At 43.0% G+C, this 26,379-nt stretch overlaps 1 protein-coding gene across 12 annotated transcripts in view; it reads right to left on the bottom strand.

Moving 5' to 3' along the window:
* Positions 1 to 2,296: 2,296 nt before the first annotated feature.
* mecom (MDS1 and EVI1 complex locus) overlaps positions 2,297 to 26,379 on the bottom strand; it is a 180,369-nt gene continuing 156,286 nt past the window's right edge. For 2 of the 12 annotated variants that reach the window (XM_015029538.1, XM_015029550.1), the window contains 15 exons: positions 22,905 to 23,007; positions 22,681 to 22,794; positions 21,802 to 21,913; positions 21,112 to 21,259; positions 20,807 to 20,987; positions 16,546 to 17,938; positions 16,357 to 16,447; positions 14,973 to 14,999; positions 11,059 to 11,225; positions 10,823 to 10,900; positions 8,673 to 8,842; positions 7,436 to 7,580; positions 5,587 to 5,820; positions 5,114 to 5,306; positions 2,297 to 4,112 (listed from right to left, as the gene is read on the bottom strand). In XM_015029538.1, the coding sequence (XP_014885024.1) occupies positions 3,978 to 4,112; positions 5,114 to 5,306; positions 5,587 to 5,820; positions 7,436 to 7,580; positions 8,673 to 8,842; positions 10,823 to 10,900; positions 11,059 to 11,225; positions 14,973 to 14,999; positions 16,357 to 16,447; positions 16,546 to 17,938; positions 20,807 to 20,987; positions 21,112 to 21,259; positions 21,802 to 21,913; positions 22,681 to 22,794; positions 22,905 to 23,007 (3,291 nt within the window). In that variant the 3' untranslated portion in view covers positions 2,297 to 3,977. The remainder of the gene's footprint in view (positions 4,113 to 5,113; positions 5,307 to 5,586; positions 5,821 to 7,435; positions 7,581 to 8,672; positions 8,843 to 10,822; positions 10,901 to 11,058; positions 11,226 to 14,972; positions 15,000 to 16,356; positions 16,448 to 16,545; positions 17,939 to 20,806; positions 20,988 to 21,111; positions 21,260 to 21,801; positions 21,914 to 22,680; positions 22,795 to 22,904; positions 23,008 to 26,379) is intronic. The other 10 variants (XM_015029539.1, XM_015029540.1, XM_015029543.1 and 7 more) reach the window with 10 other exon arrangements.

Genomic DNA, 26,379 nt, shown 5'->3' with positions numbered 1-26,379 from the left:
ATTCTACGTTTAAGAGTAATTTGCCTCCAACCCTGTTAACTGATTGTTGCCATCAAGCATTTATGGTAACTGTCAATGAGACTTTTGCATCACTGTGGAGGAATTTAGGCCAACTCTGCTCTACTAAATTGTTCCAATGGAGAATTTTCAAGCATGAACGCCATATTAAAACCCACAAAATGGCATTGCATTTTTTTTTTTAACTGCAGACTTTTAACTTGGCCAATACATTTTTTTTCTCTCTCTCTCTGTTTCTGTGAGAGTTATTGTGTGTGGATCTCCCAGGGACAATAAAATATTTCAAATTAAAAGCCAACATCTTTTTATTTGTGTCGTTTAGGAGTGGAGTGGTTTGAATCTTTACCTCACTGTATTGTCCTTTTATGTAAGAAAGTAAAGTTGTTGTTTGAAAACTGCGCTCTGTATTGGTTGTCTATCTGTCATAAAAAAAAAAAAAATGATAACCTGAAACATCCAACTGTGACAAAATAGGACAAAAATCTGTCTGGGAGCTTTTTTTTGCAGTGTTGTATGTTAACTCATGTCATAGCTACACATTAGATAAGGTACCTGGTCATGGAGCAAATCTAGAGAACATTATTCATGCTGTATTTTGTGTCATTTGGACCACCGCAGTGCTCTTTTTATTGGTCTGGACAGACGATCAGTTTCTCGTCTGCAAGCTATTGCCAGACTTCTTACTAAATCTGGTGACGACGCTCACATCACTCCAGTCTTGTAGCCTCCACACTGGCTCCCAGTGGATTTTCAAATTTGATTTGAAGTCCTTGTTCTCACTCACTGGGGTCTGAATGATCAGCCCTCTGATTCGTCCACACTCTGCTACTTGTCACCTTTGACCCCGAGCCGGGAATCTTGTGGCTGTTCCTCGTACTCCGCTGCAAAATCAGGGATACGGGTTTGCGCCTCCCAACCTGTGGAGCGGCTTGCCCCCGCTGCAGCTTCGCTCTGCTGACTAACCAAGTGAAAACCGTGTTCTCCCATGCTTTCATGTCATGATTTTACTGCGGTTTCAAGCCTTGCTTTTACACTTTGTGTAACTTAACTGTCGTTTGGTTGCACAGTGCTTTGTTCGTGTCTGTGAAAAAGTGCTTTATAAATACACTTTAGTCACTTGTAAAACAAATGGCGAATTAAGCAATCACAAGAATAACCGAATGCATTTAGTTCTCCAGTGGTGAAGATGACTTGCTGAACTTCAAACCGAACATTAAAATGGACGAGAAAATGGGATGCGAGTGACTTTTACTGACTAGTTCAAGCTGGTGGCCGGGGCTGGTTTGGTCTGAGGATTGTAGAAAGTGCTGATCTAGTGTGAATTTCACACAAAATATTTTCTCTGGCTTTTAAGGCAACTGTCTCCAAGAATAGACGATTATTTTCAGCCTTGTACTCGTGTGCTACTCCGTAAGGTTTCATTACATAAAATTCCTGCGGCTGTAACGTCGCTACCATGGAGAAAGTTCAGCTCAGCTTTGCGAGGCAAAATTAGTCCACAGGTGGCAAAACGCATGGTCAAAGGCAATATCCTCACCACTTCGTTACGGTCATGACTTTCGGAATCGCCACCAATGATGAAGCTGACCTCATCGAAGCTGGGTGACCCAAACTGACCTCATCAGTATCGCCTGACCCTGTGTGACCTCGACAAAGCCGGACGCCGCGTTGAGCCCCGAAGGCCTTGAGAAAGCAACCCATCCATTAAGGTGCCAAGAGCACTGTAAATGTGGACCGTCAGCACCAAGCGTCTTCACTGACATGCCCAGTTTCTGCACCCCCATCCCCAAGTTGAGTGATTCGTCGGACAATAGGGCTCCTGCCCTCGCAGCCACAATGTCCGCCCACGTTGGCTGGCAGCAGCGACAAAGAAGGGGGGTTGGTTGGCCGGATGGGGAGGCCTGCTGCAGGAAGGGGACTCTTATTGAGTGTTTGAGCGATGAGCCAGGTCATCACATCTACCCACCTCATCCATCATGCCCCTCAAATGGACACAAATAAAGAGGACGCATTCCTGCCTCAGCTCCCACTACCACATTCAAGCCCTCTGCCGCCTTTTCTCCGCTTCCCTCTCTAAATGTGAGCCAAGGCCTTGAGGAAAAGAAAGAGGAGCAGAGTTCAGGCTCTCCCTCGCTCCTGGAGGCCATGGGAGCGCCAGGAGAAAAAGCCAGGTGGTATTCTGACTCATGCCTCCAGTTTGGGCCAAAATGATGGGCTGCCATGGAGCTGTAAGACAATGAAAAGAAAAAAAAAAGAAGAGGACTAAACAGAAAACAAGTCAATCTACACTGTATTCTTTTATTTTCTTAGTTGTTCCTCCCACAGTATTGAGTTGAAATGCATAACAGTTACATTGTAGAAAGCATTAAAACAAAGTACCTCAACTTGCTGATTAATTTTTAAAATCGATTATAAACAATCAAAAAGCACAAAAACAAAAAAAGAAGTCTGGTCCCTCAAAACGGGAGAATAAACAAAAGTATTCTGTTATTTACCATAAGTTTGGCACGAGGAATTAACATGAACCGAACATCACACAAGCTTTTCAGACGATCATAGAAAATGTCAGATACGGATCTTTACAGACCATCCATGCGCTTCGGATCGAATTAAACCTGATTGTTTGTCCTTTAAACGGTTTGATTTTTTTTTTCTTCCTTTTTTTCAACTGAATCATAAAAAAAAAAAAAACTAAACAAAATCTATTAATTGACTGGTTTAATTAGTACAGTAAGGAGTGAACTGCATTTTTAATACTATGCGGCAATCAAACGTAATCTACAAGCCCCACGACTGGGGATCAGGATTGGCCCGGGGTGGGAATCTCCCTCTTTCTCCTGGGCTAAGAGCAGTGCTATTCAGTAAACAAACTACAGTTTGCCAAGAAATAAATACAATTCTCAAAAATACAACAGCAAATAACAACAACACCAACCAAATAAAAAACAAAACAAAAAAATGTCTAAAAAAAAAAAAAAAACAACAAAAAAAGAAAGACACATGAAAATGGAGTTGCTAACAACTAGCATTCAGTCTATTTAGTGGTATTGTCGGTCGGCTAGGATGAATTCAAGAAGTTTTTGAAAAAAAAAAAAAAAGACGTATGCCCTTTACAGAATGACAATTATCGTCAGCACTGGCTACTTATCTCAGTAAATAACAAAAAAACAAGGAAAAGTACAAAACAAAACATCGTTTCTTCTCTTACACTAAAAAGACAATCTATTTATATCCGTTCACACATAGCGCAGGTGGGCAGGATGGGGCGCTGCTCGAAACTCGTATACAGTGCTGTGATTGTACAGACACACGCAGTCACAGACACACAAACAGGAGGACTGGCCTTATTTCAGTTGAACTCATTTTCACGTGTTTCTCGCAGATGCTTCGTCAATATTCAAGTGCTGATCTTGCCGTCTGAACGAGGAGCAGCTTTCAATCCAAAAGTCGAACGTCTGCGGATCTCTGTGGGGGCGAAACTTGACTTGGCGTTCTTGCTCTTTTGCTTTACACGCAACGAAACATGCTACGCTGGAACCGACTCTCAAGAATGTTCCCCGGATGCGCTCGAGCATCGACAACGCCAGCAAAATCCGTGTTATTCGTCTGCATCAGCGGCCTTTTTGCTGTGCAAAACAGAGAAACTCTGAAGAATAAATACAGACTTGTATTACTTTAGTGTCATCTTTTTTTTTTGTTTGTTTTTTTAACCGCAACTTAGTTGTTGTTGTTATTGTGAAAACAAAAAAAACTAATAATAATTTTAACTTTTTGTATTTGCCAAAGGGTTTTGTGTGGTTACAGTGACCCTGCTTTGTGTCTAAGGCAGTCAGATGGGTCATGGTTCTGCTCAGCAGTCACTCTGTGGACGGTCTGGGACCCTCTGATAGCCTCTGTGGCGGGACGCCCACTGCCGTAATCAGGTCAGGGGTTGTGGAACGCAACGGTGTTAGGCGTCATCATACGTGGCTGAGGGACTGGATGGCACTGGATTCAGCCGCAGCCCGTGCCAGACTGTGCCACATGGTGGCCGGGGTGTGGGGGGCGGAGTGGAGAGAGTCCTTTTCGGCCAGAGACAACATCATGGCATACGCCTGAGGGAACAGAAGAGGGACGCAGAGCTTGAATATGGTGATTTGTGTAGAGGAGGCAAACAAAAGGACATAATTACTGGCACTCCTGGTGAAGATATGAGAAAAAGCCTTGAAGTGAGTTTTTGTTTTGGCGACTTGGTAACCCCGACGTACCACTCTGTTGGTACGTCATTTTATTGGCTCTTGTGGCCTTTTTTGGAGACAAGAAATTAGGTTGTGAGAGAGAGAGGGGGGGGAGGGCATGTCAGAGGTCATTGCACCAGGACTCAAACCCATCGAGAACTAAGGACTCTGTCCATGGGTCGCACACTTTACCCCTGCGTCACCCAACTACATCACTTTCCATGTGGCAACACTGTTTCATCTTGTTTTTCCCCAACATTTCAGAATTAGTAGCTCATCTGAAAGCTCAACCCTCTTTTAGCTTTTAGCTAAATTGATCAGACAGAGTGACAGGCAGCTGTTAGCTGGAGCCACTCCAAACACAGACACACACACACAAATACATGCAAACAATGCTGCAGGTAACTACATAAATTATATATGTATAATTTGTGGTTATGACTGCAAAGAAATAAAACTCATCTAACAAACCTATTGTCCTTAAAGCTGCAGTATATAACCTTTATAAAAATGTGTTGTTGTTTTTTTCTTGCATATTTGTTGAATCTGTCACCATGTTGTGATATGTCATGGAGATTACATATTGCAGCTTTAATATTAATTAAAAGTTTTTCTTACTTCTGGTTTACATCGCATCAAATGCATCTTAATAAGAATTGCTTTGTCTGGAAAGACATATCAAAAATAGCCTTTCTTAATGTTTTGATTGTTATTCCTTACTAAATATGAGGTAGAATTTTTTTTTTTTAATAATGTTTCAGTCTGAGAGTAAACAAATGCAATATAGGAAGTATTCATGTTTAAGCATTTAGCACATCTTTACCAGGAATGCCAGAAGAAATGGAGGGTTGGGGGAGAACTGGAGATGTTCCTCATACCTGAGACTTGGATTTTCTAAAGAGCGGCTGTTTGACTGCCTTGGCGAGTGATGGGGAGGCGAAGGATCCATCGTCCTCATCTCCGTCTCCGTCCCTGTCACTCAGCTCGCTCTCCTCCATTTTGCGCAGATCCGAGAAACGGTGGATGTGATCCAAAGCTGAGAAGCTGCTCTGTTCCTCCTCATGTGAATACCTGGAAGTTAGGAAAAGGCAATAGGATAGAATAGAATTAAATGCCATTGCAAATATGAAATAATATAAGATTTAAGAGTGCTTCCACAAGCACAAATGTTCAATCAAGGAGCCACTAAAATCAGACAGCAAAGTATTCATTCGATATTGGAGCAGTGTAACACAATAAATTAATGAAGTGTGTAAAAAATATTTTTTTAAAAATTGTCTAAAATATAAAAAAAATTAAAAAGGCTTTCAAGAGACATCTTAATAGGTGGATGCTCTCATGTAACATTTACCTCCTCGGAGAGGTTTTGCAGCTGAGGTTTAAGTTGCTGGGCTCACTGAAGTCCATTTCATCGTCGCCGACGCTGCTGGGATGCACCTTGACGTCTGTCTTCGGAGGACTGTTCCTCGGCTCCTCCGCTTCTTCCTCCTCAGCATCCAGGTCTTCCGCTTCCTCATCTTCCAGGTCACGTGATCCGTGGCTGGGCATCAGGGGTTTCCCCTCCTCCAGCAGGCCTCCGTTTAGCCTGTGGATTAGGATCATTCACAGAACAATAAATATAAATCCCATCTATACTGTTGGTCTTTTTTGTTTTGTAAAAGAAAGTAAGTAAAGAAAGCTTTGCGTGCTGTCGTGGGTCCTTCAGTTTAAACCGTAAACTGTGGACGCCACGAGATAAACAAAGCAAGAAGTGGAGGATCTGCAGCCGAGCAAAGCCGGAATCCAGTTTGTCATCAAGCTTTTGGGGCCCCTTTGGGCACAGCAGCGCTGGGCTGATCACTGGGGCACTTAAATGGAGTGCTCTGCCTCTCTCTTTGTTTATTTTCTCTACTATCTCGTATTCATCTAATAGGCCAAATATTTAGCTGACAGCCCCATTTGCTGGGAGAGTTATGAGAGAGCTGCCAACCGGCCTACTCCTCTATCCCCGAAGAGGGAGAGGGGGCCAGCTATCCAAACTGCTGGAGTCTTAATCTGTCCCTCTGTCTCAGCACCACAGGAAACCACCATTTGGCAAATCATCTGGAACCACATTAAGACTGATTCACTAATTACACTCTAGGACATCTCTCGTCAGCTTGCAAAAATGCCATTTCTTTGCACAAAGGCTTCAGAGAAAAAAAACACTGAGAAGTGAACAATGAGAATATCGGAAGGCTAACACAACCCAACAGTATAAGAGAGAAGGGGGGGAAAAATGGGATACCTGAACTGGATTTGTCTGAAAAAAAAAGGGGCTAATATTACAAATGAGAAAAATTGTGGACTGATAGTCATCAGCAGCGGATGCGGTTGTTCTTCCAACGCAGCTCCAGCTTAGAACCGTGCACTGTCAGGGCAGTGTTCGTGCCGTCCCGAGCTTGCACAGCTGCAAGAAGGAGCTAACTCCAAAGAAGAGAGCGAGAACTCTGTGATTAAGAAAACAGATTCGCTAATTACGCTTTCAAACGTGGTAATTTGCTGAGGATAAAGTATCTATCAGGAGCAGTCAGGAGCACTGCAGTTTGAAAGGAAACACAGGCCGACCCTTTGACCCCACCCCCATCTACACTTTTCCTGTAGGCAGACATGTTGGTTCCAGATGTGGCGGACTAGCTGCTGCAGCCTCCCCTCACCCACTACCCCCGCCACCATTTCTTCTCCATTCTTCTCCAGTTCCCCTCCTGATAGCTTACCACCCGGTCCGGCTCTCACAGTCCTTATCCGCGATCTCCAATCTGTGATCCCACCAACGTGAGACATGGAAAAACAAACGGAGCGACCCGAGCGACCCTCCTAACTGCTTTCTGATCTAATCGCCACAACAAGGACCAATTTGCATAACGCTCGGACATTTTTGCACACACAAAGATATCTTTCCTTCCCTGTGGCCGAATGGCAAACGGTATTAAAAGCTCAACAGGAATTCCAAAATCCAGGATTTTATTATCACAGATGATTGGTCTCTCATTAGGAGCCCTAAAAGTAGTGTGTTTAATAACAGAGACTGCCTGAGAGTAAAAAAAAAAAATACATATATAAGCATAAACAGGCTGATAAGAGGTAACATATTAAAGCTACTTGAGTAGTACATTAATTAAAAAAAAGAGCTTCAGTGTAGATGCAGATCTGACAAAGGGAACACGGGAAGCTGTGCTTACCCTTCTTCAGAGGGGTCTGGTGATGTCTGGTTCTGACTTGCGCTGCTAATAAAATTTCTTATTTCATTGAAATAGGAGTCTTCTTTGTCGTCCAATATGGCACTGCTGCTGTCCAACTCCGACTGCGGGGACGACATTGCAGTTCCTGCAGAAAAACACGAAAAAGCTAAAATATCGGTTTTATTGGATGATAAACCTCTTCATCAGTTTTTTTTTTTTTTTTTTCTTGTCCCGTCTCCTCTGGGATTGCCATAAGCTTAGTTCCCACAGCATGGCGCTGCCACCACTATGTGTGTAAAATAGGGTGTGTGTAAGGTGTAAAAGCAGTGCTGTTTTTGCAAAATAGGGTTCAGTTTTGGTTTTGGTGAGACCTCAACTAATCTCACGCGAACAGAGCTCCGTGAGACGCTCAAACTGTGAGATATCGATTTAAAACGTAACTCTCCACTAACTGGCACTGACCTTTCTGCTATGTTTCTTGGTTTTCTAAATGCCGTTCCTCCATTAATGTTCGCTAACAGAACAGCTGGGTTCATGCTGAGATTGTTAACATGACAAAACGAGGAAATGTTTCAAAATTTGAATACTTTTCCAAGGCGCTGTGTGCATCCTCATTTATTACGCCGTTGTGAAATATTATCTGTTCGTATCACGCCATATATCAGTTTGGCAGTATTCCTGCAGCTTAGGATCAGTTGACATCACTGGTAAATGCAGAACTGGTAGAAACCAAATTCCTTTAATCTAATCAGTTAGAAAATATACTGTCTCATGCGCAAAAGGAAAAGCTTAGCTAATAAATACATTTGTATTTGATAGTACATTAGGCATGATTAAGTGGCCGCCTCCCCTGCTGATGTTGGCTGCTGACCAGTTGTCACCACTCGTTCTGCTGATTCAGAATGACGCAACCGAACAAACTTGTGAGCTGTGATATGCTGATGAAAGCAGTTCATTGTAAAAAAAAAAAAAATAAATAAATAAAAAATAAAAAAAAATAATTAAATATCCAGAGCCAATTTATGCAGAGGCGACGATGGATGGAAGATTTATATTGCTTAATTTGTCAGCTTCTAGATTCCTTCAAATCAAGGCAGTTTACTTTTATTCTCCTGTACAGAATCATTTATGAGTCTTAAAAGCAAGCAGATCAGCTTTATTTCACCAAACACATAAATTGGAGGGGATTTGGAAAGAGGAGACTTCTGTGTGAAGATCCGTAGGGTTCGGGGCTCACCTGACAGGTGGCCGTTTTCATGCTTTTTGAGGTGGCGGTCAAGGTTGGTCTGCTGGCCGAAGCAGCGGTCACACAGGTGGCACTTGAAGGGCTTCTCCTTGTTGTGAATGTTGCGAATGTGCCGCTGCAGGTTGGAGGAGATGCTGAAGGAGCGGTCGCAGTATTTACACCTGCACAGAGAACGGATAAAAGAAAAAAACAAAAAACAAACGTTCAACAATAAACAGTGACGTAGGAGGAGATGGATAATGAAGCTGGCGTTTATTTCTGTGGGAAACGGAACTGAAATCGGTAACGCCGGACACACCAGCGCACACACACATGCCGAGTCCCCCAGCCTCACACATGATGGAAGAGCCTGTTTAAGGTGAAACAGCTCTGCTCTCTTATCTCCAGCCAGCGCAATAAAGCTGCATTCTTCTCTCACAAAATAAGCACGCAACAGATTTGGTTCAAGCCCTGCAAAATTAGGGGCTCCTGCCAAGTTTCTTCATGCAAAATTATACGAGAAGATTACATCTTTTTTTTTTTTTTTTTGCTGGTGGAATTAGCTCGCTCTCTTGGCTGTCCCTCAGGAACCCTCCTGGTTATCTCCACACAAGAGAAGAAAAAAAAAAAGGAATTACAATAAACAGCGGTGATCTTTTTAATGGCATGCCAGCACATAGAGTTGTGGGCTATCAGGCTGGGGCAGGAAAGGCCTACATCTGTCTTACTCTCTCCCCTGTGGTCAATAGGCCTCCTCCAAATTTTGGGCCAACATTCTTCCACCTTGGTAACTACAAAGCTGGATAACTTCAGCAAGGTTGTATTCATTATCCAAATGCAGCTGATGTGCAAAAGTGAATTTCTGCGTGCACAATGAAATGGACACAAAACAAAGTGAGAAAAAATTTGTTTTAAGGACCACAGTAACACAAATGAGGGGGTCTGGGGGGGAGGGGGGCTCCTTAATGTCATGACGACCCCCTTGGACAGCAAGGAAGTCTCACTTGCATCCAAAGCCTGCAGCTTGCTTTGAGTCTGGCCTCATAACTGCAAGAGAAATGACCACAGCTGCTAAGTCTGGACTTCTCATCCCCCCCGATTTTCAACAAACGTCTCCTCACCACTACCCCTCCCCACCTCCACCCCCTGCCCCCCCCCTACCCCCGCCCTCCTCCACCCCACGGTTCTGTCACCAAAGCAACAGTTATCATTTTTCATTGGGTAAATTATTTAGCAGTGGGATAATTATTCCAAGCTTATGGCATAGGAAAACACACATAAACTCCGTTCAAACTGTGGTCTGGTAATCCCTGGGAAAACGTCTGCGTCTTGCTAACAAATTACCTTTTTTTTTTTTTTTTTGTGCTTTTTATTTATTGTTCGAACTGAAATTTGCTGCTTTCTTTTGCAGAAGAGGAAATGTTAGATTCCCTATTTCAGATTTGAGTTAATGTGTTTTTGTGCAAACACAATTCTCGATTAGAGAGAGAAACCCCCCCCAGCTAGGTTAGTTTCATAAAGTGCAGAAAGACAGATGGAGATGGAGAAGCTAGCACAAAGTATTCAAAGCACAACACAAATCTTTATTACTCTAATGTAGAGACAGCATCCAACACTAAGTCACACTGTTTTCTTTCTTGTTAATCGGCTGAACAGAGCTCTGCGAGGGCCTCAGTTATAGCTTCTTTATATTATTTATATCATATAAGTTTATTATTTCTTCGATGTCAGTCTGACATTAAGAATATTAAGTTTTTCAGCATGAAATAAATTAATACAAATAGAGCACTACATGTTTACAGACAGTTTAACCAAATCTCCAAGTCATTTCAAAATGATATATTTTTTGATAGCACCCAGGAGAACTTGTTTTTTGTTGTTGTTTTTTTTTTTTTTCCTTTTGACAAAGATACATATATTTTATTTGTTTAGACAAAAGTTTGCTGTTCCAGTTAGGGCTCTGAAAGTAAGCAGAGGATGGGAGGGAAAAAACTGTAAGTTATTTTTGTACAAAAGATAAATGCTGCAACTTAATTTTGTGGTCTTCTTTGAAAATCCCTCCGCTCTCGGAGGCCTTCTGCCTCTGAGATTCCTAGTGTGCTTATGCCTTGGGCCGACTCTACAACAGGAAAAGGCTTGTAGAGTTTATAGAGCAGGATTACCTGTATGGCTGCTCTCCAGTATGAGTCCTGAGATGGCGAGTCAGGTTGGCAGAACGAGGGAATATTTTTCCACAGTATCTACAAAACAGTTATATTCATTTGCAGTGCTTAACATATGCAATCTTAACAAGTGTTTATTTAAAAAAAAAAAAACAAAAACAAAACCAAAAGTACATTTCCGTCCTCGGAGGAAATAAATAATCAAACAGCTCTCATCAGATCAGTACCAGAGTTACCTGCATGTGTAGCGCTCCTTGCCCTTGCGCAACAGTGTCTCTGGAAGAGTGGAGGGCGGAGCTCTGAAGTCGAACATGGACGGGACGGAGCGCAGCAGTTCTCCTGTCTCCGGCTTCAAGGAGCCAAATGTCTCCAGCTTCTCCGCCATGCTCTCGATGGCCGTCATCTGCGGAGACAGGCGATTGGGAGGACGTGAGGGGCTGATTCACATTGTTGAATCCGAGTGCAACATCCAACCAAACGTACACAGCAAAATGTAGCACCCAATATAGTGTAACAGCAGGCTTAGTGGAAATGATGCGGAATATACAGCTTCATTATATTTTTATGTGCCATGTAATTCTTGTAACAAAGACAAAAAAGCCATTACAGAATTGTGAGACGCCTAAAACTTTCTGAATGACTCCCGGCGGCTCATTTACAGATTTGTTTACGTCGTTGACTGATGCGTGTTGTTTACAGGCGTCATACAAGTTGAATAGAAGCGAAACAGGTATTGGGTGCATTTTTATCGTGACATTCATCAATGATTCATGCATCGCAAGGTGAAACAGCTGATATGGGGCATGACAAGTGGATCTGACACTGATTCATAACTTTTCTGCAACAAACACATGTCATCTTCCCATTGATGATCAGCAGCAAGCAGCTGTGCAAATCTAAATGTTAAATGCAGCCAACAAATAATCATAAAGCATGCATGCAATAAATACACACACACACACACACACACACACACACGCACGCACGCATGCACTCACACACAGTCAGGGGATTACAGACTACAGCCAATCTACTAATGAAACTGAACATTTACTTTCATCAGAACTCTCCAAGGAAATGTGTGCTGGGTAGATGCACATGAGCAGAAAAAAAAAAAAAAAAAAAAAAAAAAGCTCTGGTGGTCTTAGTTGATTAACTGCCTGGAAATGTGCACAAAACGGAAACTATACGTATGTGTGTGAGAAAGAGGAATGTGTCTGTAATGTGTTTTTATGTGCGTCTATTTATATGAGTAAAAAGCATGTACGCTGTATGTGAGGGCGATTCTACCAGCTCAGTGCACATCTGTGCGTTTTCAGGTAGGGCTGCGTAACGCTGCCCTAACGTATGTCCGTGCGTGTGTGTGTGTGTGTGTGTGTGTGTGTGTGTGTGTGTGTGTGTGTTTTGTACGTGTGTGGCAGAGGAGTGATTCATGTCCACTGCTGGGCTGTAAACCATTCTGTGCACAATGTGGGCAGACAGCACATTCGTCAATATGAAAGATGTTGACATTACTGATCAAGGGCCAGACACGGGTAATAATGATATCGCTGTGCTGAGAGGGGCGGGATGTTGGGGAGGAGAGGGGGTTTGCAGGGGGGGAGCGAGAGGTGGGGGTCTCAGTAGGCCGCAGGGCCTGTCAGACCATCGTAGACACACGCACACATGCACACACACAAAGTTTTTCTTTTTTTTTTTTCCCCCCTCCGTCTTTTAAAGGGCCCACACAAATTTGCATTATTTTACGTGTATTGAATTTTCAGCCTGTTTCGTCTTCTTATTTCAATAAGGGGACAAATCAGTGTTGATTCAGGTCCTCCACCGGAGCCCTGCTCCGACTCTGACATTCCATCTCCCGCTTTCACCCCCTGTCACTCTCAGGCTTCTCGCCAAGAATGACAAGACAGGGAGAGAAGAAACAGAGGATGAAAACCGGAGAAGAAGAATATGATGGAGGACTTGATGATTACAGGAGGGGGGGAGGGAGGAGGAATGCAACAGGAAAGAAGAAAGAAGAAGAAGGAAGAAAAAAAAAGAACATGCAAACGAGGCAGTGAAGGGTCTGGAAGAAAGAGAGGAACTGATGGTTGATGGATGGCGCCGAAGTTCAGAGTTGGGAGCAAGTGATTAAGAGTGACGGCCGAGTGTAAAGTTCCTGCCGCAGCCGTCGACGGTCCCACCGAGGGAGGATGTGGAGTGTCAGGACTGTTTGATTATGAATATGCCAGCGTTACGCGGCATGAATCAAAGTGCGACAGAGAGAAAGCCAGAGCGAGCTCGACGGAGATTAAATGCTTTCACATCTTTCCTGGAAATACAATGTGTATCTCGTCGGGCTTGTTTCAGAAAACTGCGAAGAAGTCAGTTTGCCTGCCTCCCTTGATGAGAATCCATAAATCTCGGGAACACTAGGGCCTCTACGGCTGTCGGCGGTATCGTGTTTGTCCGATAAGACTTTTCTTTGAGCTCACTCTCGGCTCCATCTACTGGGGAATTCGGAACGGTTTCCAAACTGTTTTTTTTTTTTTTTTAGTACTGATCTCTGCCAGGATTTTCAAATGTAACAGCTTATGTGTTTCACATAAAACACGAGTATTGCTGTGGCTTAATTTTCTGCTATTGGTAAATAATTTACACGTTTTCTTAGCTAGATTGTACAAAATCAGTCTAAGGAATCTCCCACGGAGTCTGTTATGCACGTAAGTTAGTTCGATAAGGTCACTGTTTGACCACCTACATCTCTGTGCGAGACACCGACACGAACCCACCCACGCTTTTGGGCGATCGTAAACACAAACGCATATCTCCCGAAACTCCCTGTCTTTTCCCGGGAGGGAGCACGAATGTGTCTGTGAAGTTGCTTGTTGCTATAGTGTCGCTCTGGGACCAGCACTTGATTGGCTATCTTCAGATGTCAGTGATGCTGTTAGGGCCTTAATTAGCGAGATGCATTCTCAATTGTTGATCTTTATCGGGAACCAGATGTGTGGAGGGGGGGTCTGCCTCCCCCGCCCCACACACACACCCAGCCCAACAGAATCCCAGAGAGACTGTTACCCGTTCTCTAATGCAGCAAAGACACACCCCAATCCCACCAAACACTACACACACACACACACACACAAACGAGGACACCTTGCATTTATCCCTCCCATCCACTCATGTAGGGGAAAAAAGAGAAAAATCCCTCTTCATTCACCAGCTAAGCAAACACATGTTAAGAGCTGTTAGATGGAGAGGGTGTAACTCAGCTGGAAATTCCCTCTTTAAAATGTTCCACGTTAATTAGAGAGTGAATGTAAAGATGTTACCTCAAATAAATAAAGCATGCTCAGTTACAGTGTCTTGCAAAAGCACTTTATGTCCTTTATTGTATGATGTAATTGACTTATATATATATATAGTAGAGCATATGGTTATGTAACGGAGAGAACAAGAAAAATTATTCTTGAAAGTTTTAACAGAGAAAAAGATCTGAAACGTGTGGCTTGCATTTCTATTCAGCCTGCCAAGTCAAAACCCAGCAGAGTTTTTTTTTTTGTTTGTTTGTTTTGTTGTTTTTGCTGTGACTCTGATGGACTTTTCTGTCCCAGCTAAAATAAAACGTGCCTGCAGCATGATGCTGCCAATGCATCGCTGTTGAAATGAAATCTGACGCCCATTTGGACCCAAAAAAGTTTCATTGTGGTTTAATCGAACCAGAGCAAATTCAGCGTTTGTTCTCAACCAAGCCTCTAAAGCCTTGGCTAGTCTGGTCTTTAAATAGAAATATCACACTGATAGGGTTGAACATACTATAAAATAAAATAATATATTAATGTGCTATTTTGTCTTAGTCTACCACATAGAATATTAAAAGTAAAAAAAAACGGTTAAAAAGCGATGTAAGGTAAAAAATTTTCAATGTTCGTGAATACTTTAGCAAGGCACTGTACATGCAACATAATATCACGCAATTAAATATGCGTGATGAGAATCGTAGCGACATATCAGACAGCGATTCCATTTTGTGCTCTGCTCGTGTGCGACGGTGACAAGCTGAAAGCCATGCAAATGTCCTTGTGTAAACTCTTATTCAGCCCATGCATGAAGTTATGATTCAGGGTCTGACTGGTAGAGGAACAGCACTCCAGGTCAAAAAGGAACTTACCCAAGTTCTCTGATCTGGCAAACGAAACTGAGGGGCGGAAGAGAGGGGAAAAAAAAAAAGAAGGCAGTCAGAACCAAGACGTGGTGGATGAATCAACACATATTACTACAGAGAGGAAGGAGGAATCTTGGTGCAATTAACTCTGAATGAGCAATGGAGTGTCTGTCTCTTGTGTTATGGCAGCGGCTTGCCTGGAGAGACTAATAGTTTCCAACACGTTCTGGTGTTCAATAAGCTCATTATGGGAGGTTACAATTCCAACTGCAGAATATAATCTAACCCAGTATTGGCTCGCAGTAAAATTTCCTGCCAGGAAATAATGAGATGAATCACTCAAGGTTTTGAAAAGTATCCCCAGTCCCCTAAGTTTTGCAAACTCTATTTTAACATGCTGCTCACAACTGAGTCAGGTGACCGATACTGCACCCACACTAAAGTCTACAGGAGAACCTCTCGCCTAGTCTGGCTTAGACCTATGCAAGTCTGGCGTTTGTGGGAATGATTTGTGTGTCCAGACATCATAAAGTCATAAAGATGGCCTAAGCACTCTGTTAGTGTTTCTACTGATAGGACACCTCATTAGGGCGTGTGGGACGACCATGTGGCTGCTGCAGGCTGGGCCATGCCGCAGTCTGGACAGGAGACATAAATCAGACAAATGAAACAGCCTGTAAAAACCAGACCTGAAACGGCCTGAAAAAAAGGGAAGGGAAGAGAGAGAGAGAGAGAGAAAAAAAAAAGTCATACGCCTGAGAAAGTGGTGTTTTCACTTTCCGACGGACCGTTCTCACCCGCAGGGTAAGATTGAACAAATGAACGCCAAAGCGACGTGTCATATACCCACACACAGGCACACACTCTGGAGTACATACGCAGACGCGAGCCTTCTGTGGAGCCTCACACTGAAAGTGCTGGCACAGAGAAGGCAGGGGCAGAAATCACTGCTTTAAGAGCATATCATTTTTTTATATTGTAATCAAAGACACATTACGAGAAGATGTGTCACAATGTGGCCTTTCTTTGTGCCACATCTGGTTTAGATAGTCAACAATGGGCAGTAGCTTGTATAAAACTGGGGGTGCATACTTATCCTCATTAATTCTGTTTGGCCAGCCCGGGACACCCATTGCGAATAGGAGCCTCTCAGAGAAAAAAAAAAATCATAATATTCACAGACAGGGTCAGCGCCACATTGCCCTCTCATCTATAAACCTGGTTTCCCAGAGTCTAAGATTCAAGTTGTAGTGTGGCTAAAGTCACCCAGGATTTAGCTGATTTAATCAAATTCATCTGAATTCCTGTCATTTCAAAACACAACCTAAAGTGAGGAGCACAAATACCCTCTTTGCCCTACGTTGCCCAAGCTCCTACAGTCACAACTTACTTGTGGATGGAAGAGGAAGCCTGGAGTTGGCCGCATGTACTTGTCTTTCAGAGTCTCAAACGGATCGCTCATTCTCCTCTTCTCAACCCTGCTAATAGTAGATTTCTATCAGCTCGTGTTGACTGCACAGAAGTGCCCGTCTTCGCTCTTGCAATATGCAATTAATGGAGATACTGGGAATAACAATACCTGTAGATAGGGTCCATGAAAAAAGGGGTGGGCCTGGCATGCTGTAAGGAGGTGTCTGCTTTAGGAGCATCCACTGCTCTCTTCTCCTCTTCAAAGCTCTTGTTCTTCCTGGTCTCCTCCTGACACGGAATCTGTCCGCGGCCCCGGGAGCCCAGGCTCAGATCGAGAGGCTGGTCCTGGCCAGTAACGTTTGCGGCATCGGTTTTGGTGGGAACAAACAGGGACAGTTTGCCCTCCTTTCGCTTGGTAGTGAGGTCAAATGGTGACTCAGATGACTTGCTCTGAGCCTTCTTGCAATCATCTCCTGGCGACTGTGGCTCACCCTTCACGCCTGTTGGTCTGAGGTCCCTGTCTGGCAAGGGGTAAACTGGTGGAGAGAAAGTCGGGAAGAAAGGCAGTGGAAACATAGAGGGGTAGGGCAGAGACCCAACCTTCTTGTCCTGCAAGCCAGCCAGCCCAGCTGAGCCAAAATATTTCTCTGCAATAGAGGCAATGGCCTTAATAGAGTCATTTACAGCCCCTGTTACTGCCGTGTGCTCGTCTAGTGACGACTGTATGAGGGACTGGCCTGGAAAGCCTTTAGCAGTACTGCTCCCTATCAAGCTGGGACTTTGAGGGTCTCTCTCAGTGGCCTTTCTCCTTGGACCTTTGCCATTTTCTCGAGCAACTCCCCTCTCCTTCTCACTGTCCATGTCGCTTTCGAGTTCAGAGCCCGTTGTGCTCTCCAGATCGCTCCCACTCGGCGTGCTGACGTCGTCCACGTCGCTGCTTTCAGACTGGTCACTTTGCTTGTTCTGCTGCTTTGCGGACACTGAGGAGCCCTGATTGGGAAGATCTGAGTCTTGCATGTCGTTTCCAGGTGAACTGCCATTTTTGCACAGCGCTTTCAACAGTTCTTGAGACTCCAGAGCGCCAGGGCTCGGAGGAAGCAAAGGACTTTTGCTTAGTTCCACACCAGGCCCTGTAACAGGTGCATGAGCCGTGTGTCTGACAGGAGCGGAGGTGGCAGGAATGAGCTGTGGCCGGTGATATAGTCCAGAAGGAAACAGGCCGGGGAAGCTGAAAGGAAATGCCGGGGCTGCAGGGAAAGTAAGCCCACTATGGTGGCGGCTTGCACCGAAGTAATCAGCAAGTCCAGCGCTGCTGTGACCGAGTGTGAGAGCCGATTTGTCTAAGCCGGGGGTACCAGGGAGTGGTAAGCCCTGCGCAAACAACCCCCCTGCTGCGAAGTGATTCTTTCCTTCACAGAAGCGCCGATGTTTGTTGAGGGACGAGGTGGTGCTGAACATTTGCCCACAGTCCTTGCATTTTATCTGTGTGCGACAGTCAGCATGCATGCGTTTGTGCCGGCAAAGGTTTGAGAACTGGGTATAGGACTTGTGGCATACCTCACCTGCAGGGACACAGAGACAGATGGAGAATGCATTAATGCCCATGACACACTGAACCAAAAACACCAGTGTGGAAAAGATAACATGTCTTCATATCTCTAATTAATATCCATTAGAATGACTAAGTGCGGGGAGGAGGAAACACCGTTAGTGCTTATGCTCATTTTCCCATCACTGTGACTTTTTGGTCTCCAGCAAACAAAATGAAAAGGTGTGTCCAGATCCTGGCATTGTGAGGGAATCTGCTTGCTTGATGATATGAGTCAGTCACTGCCACTCATCACCTGCACATCAAACCAGATTCCCAGGAATCTTCTGGCCCATTGTCCTCCCAGGGACGCTCCCAAGGAGTCCACACAAACACTCACACGTAGACACTCATATGGACAGGCAGGCACATTCACAGAATATTCTCATAACACAAAATAAATGAAATCACACACACACACACACACACACACACACACACACACACGCACGCAGGCATGTAGACGTAAAGATACACACTTTCTCAGCCGCATGCAGTACAATGGCTCTATTTTAAGTCCGTAAAGGAAGCAGAGTTGAATGAATCCTATCCTGCAGTCCAGTTCCCAGGGACAGGTCTCACGTCCTCTGCTGCCTGTCTTCCCTCTCCCCCCTCCGGGCCTCTCGAGTCAGCCCCTCGGCCCCCTCACCTTGTTCCCATGCCTCAGGCCATGTCATCCTGCGCTTAGTGACCTTCCCACAGTCAATCGGGCCGTCACTCTGTCTTGGCACTGGCGTACAGTAACAACACCCGATCCAAAAACAAACCAAAGTTTGATTTTCTCTGTCATCACTATTAATATGTCAGCCTTATCTGTGTTTGACATATTATTGGATATCGGAAGAGTTGAAAAAGACATGTTTATATTGTTTTGCGTTTTCTTTTTTGTCAGTTTTGAGATGCATTTCGCTCCTAGTTGTCTGCTTCCACGCAATAGGATTCTTTGTAGATGCGTTGTTCAGACTATTAATAAGAATTTGATTGTTGGAGGCATGTGTATATGTGTGTGATTGATCTAGCTCAGACTGGTATTGGATGTTGAAATAGAGGTAAGGGAAATATTCTATGGCTCACTCTCCAATTAGACCTCTGCATACTTTGGATGTCTTCCAGGCAAGAGAGGCAAATGAAAGAGATGGAGAGGAAGAGCAGTATTTGGGGAAACACATTCACATAAACAGTCTTTTGAGGACTCAATAGATCCAGAGAACTGGAGCAAATGTGCTTTAAAGAGCTTTTTTTTTTTTTTTTTTTTAAGAAGGAACACTTTATGTCATTAGTATGAAGTGCCCAAGTAGTCAAAATGCCAAAAACATTTTGAACAAAACGACAATTTGTCACTTCCTCTGCTCATAATCTTTCTTTTTATTTTTTTTGACTGTTTTTCACCATATTTTAATTTTTGATTGTTTGCAAATTTTTCTACAATTGTAAAAAAAATCTCTCTCGCCGAGCAACATTACAGGCACAGACAATAAAGACTATATCACAAAAAACATTCCAGTCTGGCAGATGGCTAAGTGCACTTTGAACCACGACTTAGCTGTAGCTCCTGCCCTGCAGCAGACATGGCCACTGAGGTAGTCAGGTTCCTTTAGCTCAAGCTGAAAAGTCAGAGAAGCTATAAAGTGTGTGTTTAACAAGCAGGGCTACGGGGGCCTGGACAAACTTTAACACAAGTCTCCTGATCATAAATCATAAATAATGTGACATTTATCGACACACGCAGCTCACACGCATTACACACTGAACGTGATATCTGATCCATAGCTTAAGTGACGTAATCAGCCGTTATCAAACCGAGGGCCGATCGTGTAAACACATTCGGGAGAGACGAAGTAACAGAGTAATAGAGTTGAGTGCTTCCGTCTCACAGAAAAGTGTTAAGACACACACGTCCTCGACACATCGCGTGCACCGAGACGCAAACAGAGTCCTGTGAATGTACAGAACTTCTTTCCAAAACACATACATGTCCTTCAACGGCAGTCAGTCAAACAAACATCTTACAGACACACACATGATCTTGTCCAGACAGCTGTCACATTTCTCTCTCTTTTTTTTTTTTTTTTTTAACAGAGCCATTAGTTGTTTTTAAACCTGCATATTTCCTGCTGATTACAGCAAATGGACTATTCGCAGGGCTGTACATGTGGTTGCTATTTATGAGGAATGGTGAACATGGAGGAGGCAGGAGAGGAGAAAAGGAGAGAGTGGAATAATGAGGTCTTCAATGGAGATGCAGTCATTCCTGCCTATGCATATATATATATATATATTTATGTGTGTGTGTGTGCGTGTGTGTGCCTGAAACCCAGGATGCATTAAGTGTGTTGACAGGTTTGTATAAGTTTGCATAAGTATAAAAGAAGGAAAGGAAAGGAAAGAAAAAGACTGAAGGGGCAAAGGGGAAAGATCACAGTGCTTCAGGGGAAGGAGGAGATCAGATCTCTTGTGGTAGTGAAAGTGTGAAAGGTCAAAACGTGTTTGGATCTGACTGGTGTTGACGAGAGGGGGCGTAAGTGTATGCTTAAGTGAGCAGGCATCCTAGAAAAAAAAAATGGCTGTTAGCCCCTCTGTCTCCACCAGATCACACTTGGTCACTGTGACAACGTGGCAGGCCGGTATTACTCTACAAGCAGAATATGAAGGTGCTGAGGCAGGAGGAAAACAAACTGCACAATTCTTGTTTAGACACCAAACAGTACAAAAAAAAAAAAAGTCAGAGTAAATGACGTTACAAACAGCTGAAAAAAGATCAATTACAGTTTCTGCAAAATCATCATTTTCTTTTTGTCATAAAGTCGTGTTGTTATTGTTATAATGTACTGAGGAGACTTACATAGGTAGGGTCTTAGTGACTTACACATGAAGGGCTTGACACTGCTGTGAATGTGCTTATGCTGCTTGAGGCCCGAAGACGTTGCAAACGTCTTCCCGCAGTCGGAGCAGGCATGGGCCCGAGCCCCGACGTGCTGAGAGCGAATGTGCCTCTGCAGGTTACTGGGGTCTGTGAACACCTGCTGGGGGGAGCAACCAAAGAGACGCACAGGGGAGTTACTATATGATTCAGAAAACGTGTGCAGAAAGAGAAAAGGAGCGCGCAGAAAAGAGCAATTTGTTGAACAGCCCCTTCCATCACTTTACCTTTGAGCAGTTTTCACATTCGTAGTGCTTGCCACTGTCATGCGACATCTGATGTCGGATCAAGTTGGATTTCCAGTTGAAAGCCTTGGGACACTGATCACACTTGTATTCCCTCTCCTCAGAGTGCGACTGACTGTGGTTCTCCAAACTGCAGCAAGACAAAATAAAAAAAAAAAAAAAAAAAAAAAAACAAAAAACAGGATTTGTCAGATCGCTCAGGGCGCCTTACCAAAGTATCTACCCTCAAACTTTCTCAAGTTTTGTCATTATTTTTATTTCAGTCAATCTATCTTCCCATCAAAGCTTTCCTTCCTTACTTTTAAGCACGTCTTCTGATGACATTGTTTCAACAATTGCCCTCTTTTTTGTTTACTTCTCTGCTGTAATCTAAAGGTGATGTACTAAACATATGTCTGTGAGACATCCAAGGCTTAAATTCTTATCATAACCTCCCCATTAAAGTTCTCCATAACTCTATCACTTGATGCTACTGTGGCTTACCAACATTGTCAAAAAACCTGCCATATTTAAAAGAGATTTATCTGCATGAAAAGCGGTAAATTTTATTTAATGGCATCATAGGAAGAAGAGCTAAACACATGCACACGCCAGACTTTTTAGGTGTTTGAAGAGGACATATTTTATTTCTACGGTAATTCAGGTGGTTGGATGTTGCTGTTCGTTGCATACCTCTGGACATCAGGGAAGACCTGGTCACACTCCTTACACTCGTGTAGGCCATGAGACATATGAAGGGGCCGCAAATCTTGAGGTTCTTGAGCTGTCAGGTCAGCGTCCCCTCCTGTGCACAAAGGAAGAACATGAGGAGGACAGACACGCAGAGGCGTAATGATCCATGAATTTTACAAGAAGATGTGCGGACATGCACAAGGCTGAAAACTTACGAGGTGTACTGCATAGCTCCTTCATCCCTGATTCAAACTTTCTAAGATCTCATACCGACACCTTTCTTCAAATATTTCCCATAATTCTCTACGTCTAGTTCTATCAGACGTTCACGTTTTATTGTGTTTGAATGGTTTTCCTTAAATATCCAACCGATGTTGGGTTGCACTCCACTCAGCTGACGTGGGAGTTTGTTTTATTTACAGTGAAATAAAACTCTGATCCCTCCGTCACGTTGTAGGAAGAACAGCATAAGAAATCTGAGAGGGTTTGAAACCCTAACATGCACTGCCTCTGCTAGAAGCATGTTGGCATAATTACACAAATAAATGACCCAAAACCTAAAGTGTATGTTTTACCTTAACTGCTCCTTTTTCCACAGAAGAATTGCAACGGAGACTAATTGTGATTTTACAATGAACTACAATGAAATGTGATTGATTTTTGTTGAACATCTATCGCGTGTAGGCTTAGATAAATCTCCGCTTCCTATCCGTCGGACTCATCCCTTCACAGTTTATTCCTCTGTGATCTCAGAGCTTTAGCACCTAACACAGATATCTGTTCGCCCTCTCCAGGCGCTCATCCATCTCGTCACTCGTCACAGCTCAGCGTTTACAGCAGAGTAAAACAGGCATGCCTGTTTAGAAACAGAAGTCAAACCTGGGTTGAGGAAAGCAGAGGGAGGCATCCCACACGGCTCCTTCTGGTGATCCAGCAACTCGCTGCGGGACTCAAAGTGCTGGTCGCAGTCCTCACAGCGGTACTGCCTCTCCTCTGCGTTGTGAGAAAAAGAGAAGTTTTTGTAATACAAAGCGAGGTGTCTAAAAAGATGAGCATTGGAAAAAAGTGGAAAAAGTGCGTGTATTTGTGCATTTGATGCGTACCATGAATATCAGGAGCCATTGCGTCGCAGAAATACTCTTCAGCCTTCATGAAAAGTAGTAGTTCCTCGCCAGGAAAAATCTCTCTAGTGACTTTGTAGAAGATCTGTAACACACAATATATATGTTTTAATGATTTAAAAGACATGTTTTTTTGTTGTTTTTTTTTTGGATAAAGGTAAAATAAACCAGCAGTGAACAAAGCTACTGATGTAACTTGTTCAGTTTTTGCAGCTTGTCCTGGATAAGGATAAGTGTCACTCAAAAAAACGGGAAAAAATCCTGACTTTAATCTCAAAATGCTGAGATTAAAGTTAAAAGAACAGTCAAAATTCTGAGAGAAAATCAAAACTTCCTTTTTCTTTTCAGCAGCCCTTGTCTTCTTCCGTACTGGTTGAATGTTTGTGGCACAATTTATATTTTTTACACACTACCACATTTGAGCAGCAGCGAATGTCCCTTAAGGTAGTTTCTGGTGCATAAACACACAGATTTCCGCACTTGTTGAAACACCACAAAGCTACCGCAAAGGATTGCCGTACGCACGAAAATACACTCACTCGTTAACTTGCAATTAATCATCTTATGAAACATCCATCTTTGGATATATGAATGAAAGCACAAACAACCATCCTACTGAATAAATACACAGCCTCATGACGACGCGCTGCAAAAAATTACCGCGAGCAGGAAGTGGTAAATTACTGTGTGGAGAGAAAGCTTGCTAATTCAACAGCGAGCAAAATAAACAGGCAAACTGCTGAAGAAGCGGTTGAGTTAAATTAAATTCATCAGCTAAGGAAGGATCTCCAAGCAGGGAAGTAAAACCACCTCTGCATTGCTTTCATTTTAAACCAAGACGTGCTCCACAAATTCCTTCTCCAAAACATGCAATCAATACGGCATGTGCTGCACGAAGGCCTGCTGAGCAGGTGAGTGTCTATCTAGGCAAAGATGGGGGGAAGTGGGTGCCGGTCACATTAAAGAATCAGCTGAGAGACCCTGCGACTGCAGAGCTTCCCATGGACACACAATGGCCTTTCTCTGCAAAACAATCACACATGGGGTTATTTTCAGCACGCTTTGGACGTTAAGCGTATCAACTTCCTCTGCTGTGTCAACATGACAATGATGATGGAGGAATTTATTAGAAGTGCATTGGGGGACTGATGTGGAGCGGGTGAGAAAATGCTTCTGGGAAGCCGTGGATCACAGGTAGGCGGCTCATGAAGGGCATTCTTGAATAACGCGGCTGCAGCAGCAGAGCCACAGTGGCTCCATGTCAGGTTGCGATAAGTATCTCTGTCGAAATAAGGATAATGAGGTATTCTGTAGCACATAGTGTTGTTGCGTCTGTCATTGTTCTTACGTCTGGCAAATGACATCATACTCAGAATCACAGCGAGCAAGTCAGGCTGACCCAAAGCAGAGCCTTTTGGTAAATCGTGGAGTCGTACAGCATCCAATAAAATAAGACTTTTGGGAACATTAAGATATCAGGGAAAATATTGCCGCAGGGAAAAAAAAAAAAAAAAAAAGTTTACACACTTGTACAGAACAGGAGAAACTTTAAATATTCAGGAATATCTGGAATATTTTCATTTGGCTGTTTTTGGAAAACTTACAGGAGAAGGTTGGTAAGACAAAATAAAAAGCCACGAGATTGCCCAAAGCTGAAAAAATATGAAGGCATTAGTTTGAACTGTATTAAATATTGCTGGACTGTGAGTGCCCAGTTATCTAACGTTAGGGACAATAGGCGTTGCAGATGTAGTGGGATCTGAAGATATTGAATGGCTACACTAATCCTTGTTATTTTTAAGTCATTCTAGTGAAGTACTATCTAGTTTTTGTCTGACATGAGCACTGGAAAAGGAATATATGCATTTTAACAACTTACTGCCTAACTTTATTTACAATTGTATGAAAAGATTATTTATGTCAAGTAGAAGCTAAATCAAATAGAGATTGATAATTTGAACATGTGTGATGTGTAGTGTGCAAGTATTGGTGTAGCTAAAATAGGCTAAGTAATTAGGAAGAACACCAGATGGCAGAAAAGGGCTTCAAACATGATCTTTGGTAGGTGTGGAATATGCATCAACAGGCGTTAGTGAAATAAATCTGGCTGCATGCAGGCTGGAGATGTTTTGTCATTTTGAGAGAACTGACCAACAATCACTGCTTGTCAGACTGATTGAATAACACTGAGTTGCAAAGTCAATGAAGAGGCCATCTCCAACTTTAAGCAGCATGCTTAAGCAGAGATAAAGAACTTGTGTCGGATTGACAGACACTTACTAAATGACACGTACCCTGAGTGGCTAGCTTTGAAACGTCCAGCAGGAGATTTTTAATTCGTCTGTGCTGCATTATCAAATCTAAAATATGATATCGATCACACTCTTTATTTAAATACATTTTAAAAATAAGCCTTTTAAATCATTTTTTCCACATTATTATGACTGTAGATGAACTACAAAATGTACATTTTTGGACTAATTAAGCTTGGTAGGGAAGACACATGAATTATGTAGGTCCAATGTTGGTACCAGATTTCTAAAAATAACTTGTGATTTAGGAAAAAAAAAACATTTCTTTTTTGTGAAAAAAGAAATGGGTTCTTAGTTTTGCATAATATCTCAGCTTGTTCCTCCAGGAACCATGGGTATATCACTGCATCATATGAGTCTTGCTTCCCAGGAGAGTGATAACCCTGTCCTAGAAAAAAACGATATGCTTTAAAATAATATGTGGATAAAAGAGATAGCCTCCTGCACTGTGTTGGAAACGCTGACCTACATGGACATCGGAGGAGTTCAAGGACATTTGAAGAACTCTGGCGAACTAAATTGAATGGGGCTGTTTGTTTTGTTTTCAGGATTAGTGTTTTTAAGTCAAATCTTAATACTGAAAAATAATATGGGGGCAACAAGAGAAACATTTTTGCTTCTTCACCAAAAGAATGAAAGGAACTCAAGTGTGAGGGTTCTCGTTCTTTGCCATGTTTACTTCAACTTTACTGTAAACACACGGGCGCGCATAAATGGAGCGCTTAACATGGCTCGAGCGGACAAACAGAACCGAGCTCCAACGGGCCGTCACCTCTGTGAGGTCACCAAAATATTGATGCTACGAAACAATCAAACAGCGGTTCAAGCAGATTTGTTATTCTGTGGAAAATCCGCTCAGACGCTGATACTGAGGCTGAAGACAGAAGCTGTTGAAAACCAAAAGGAGAGCTAGGTATATAAAAATCACAAGGAATGTCAATAACACTTTTTCAAAGAGGCAAGTTTTTACATTTGGAGTATTGTGTTTAAACAAAAGTAAATTTATCATAATAAACACCCATAAGTGAAGGAAACTCTTAACAAATTGCAGGCACAGATGTCCTGCATGCTGAACTTTCCACAAGTAAGAAACTCTGTGGTCTATGAGTCATCTTTGATAAATGAATTACTTTACAAAAAAAAAA

Source organism: Poecilia latipinna, unplaced genomic scaffold (assembly GCF_001443285.1).
Source record: "Poecilia latipinna isolate Pla-1442-1.1 unplaced genomic scaffold, P_latipinna-1.0 Scaffold157, whole genome shotgun sequence".
In the NCBI taxonomy this organism is placed as follows: Eukaryota; Metazoa; Chordata; class Actinopteri; order Cyprinodontiformes; family Poeciliidae; genus Poecilia; species Poecilia latipinna.
This window is presented reverse-complemented; position numbering and strand designations above follow the sequence as displayed.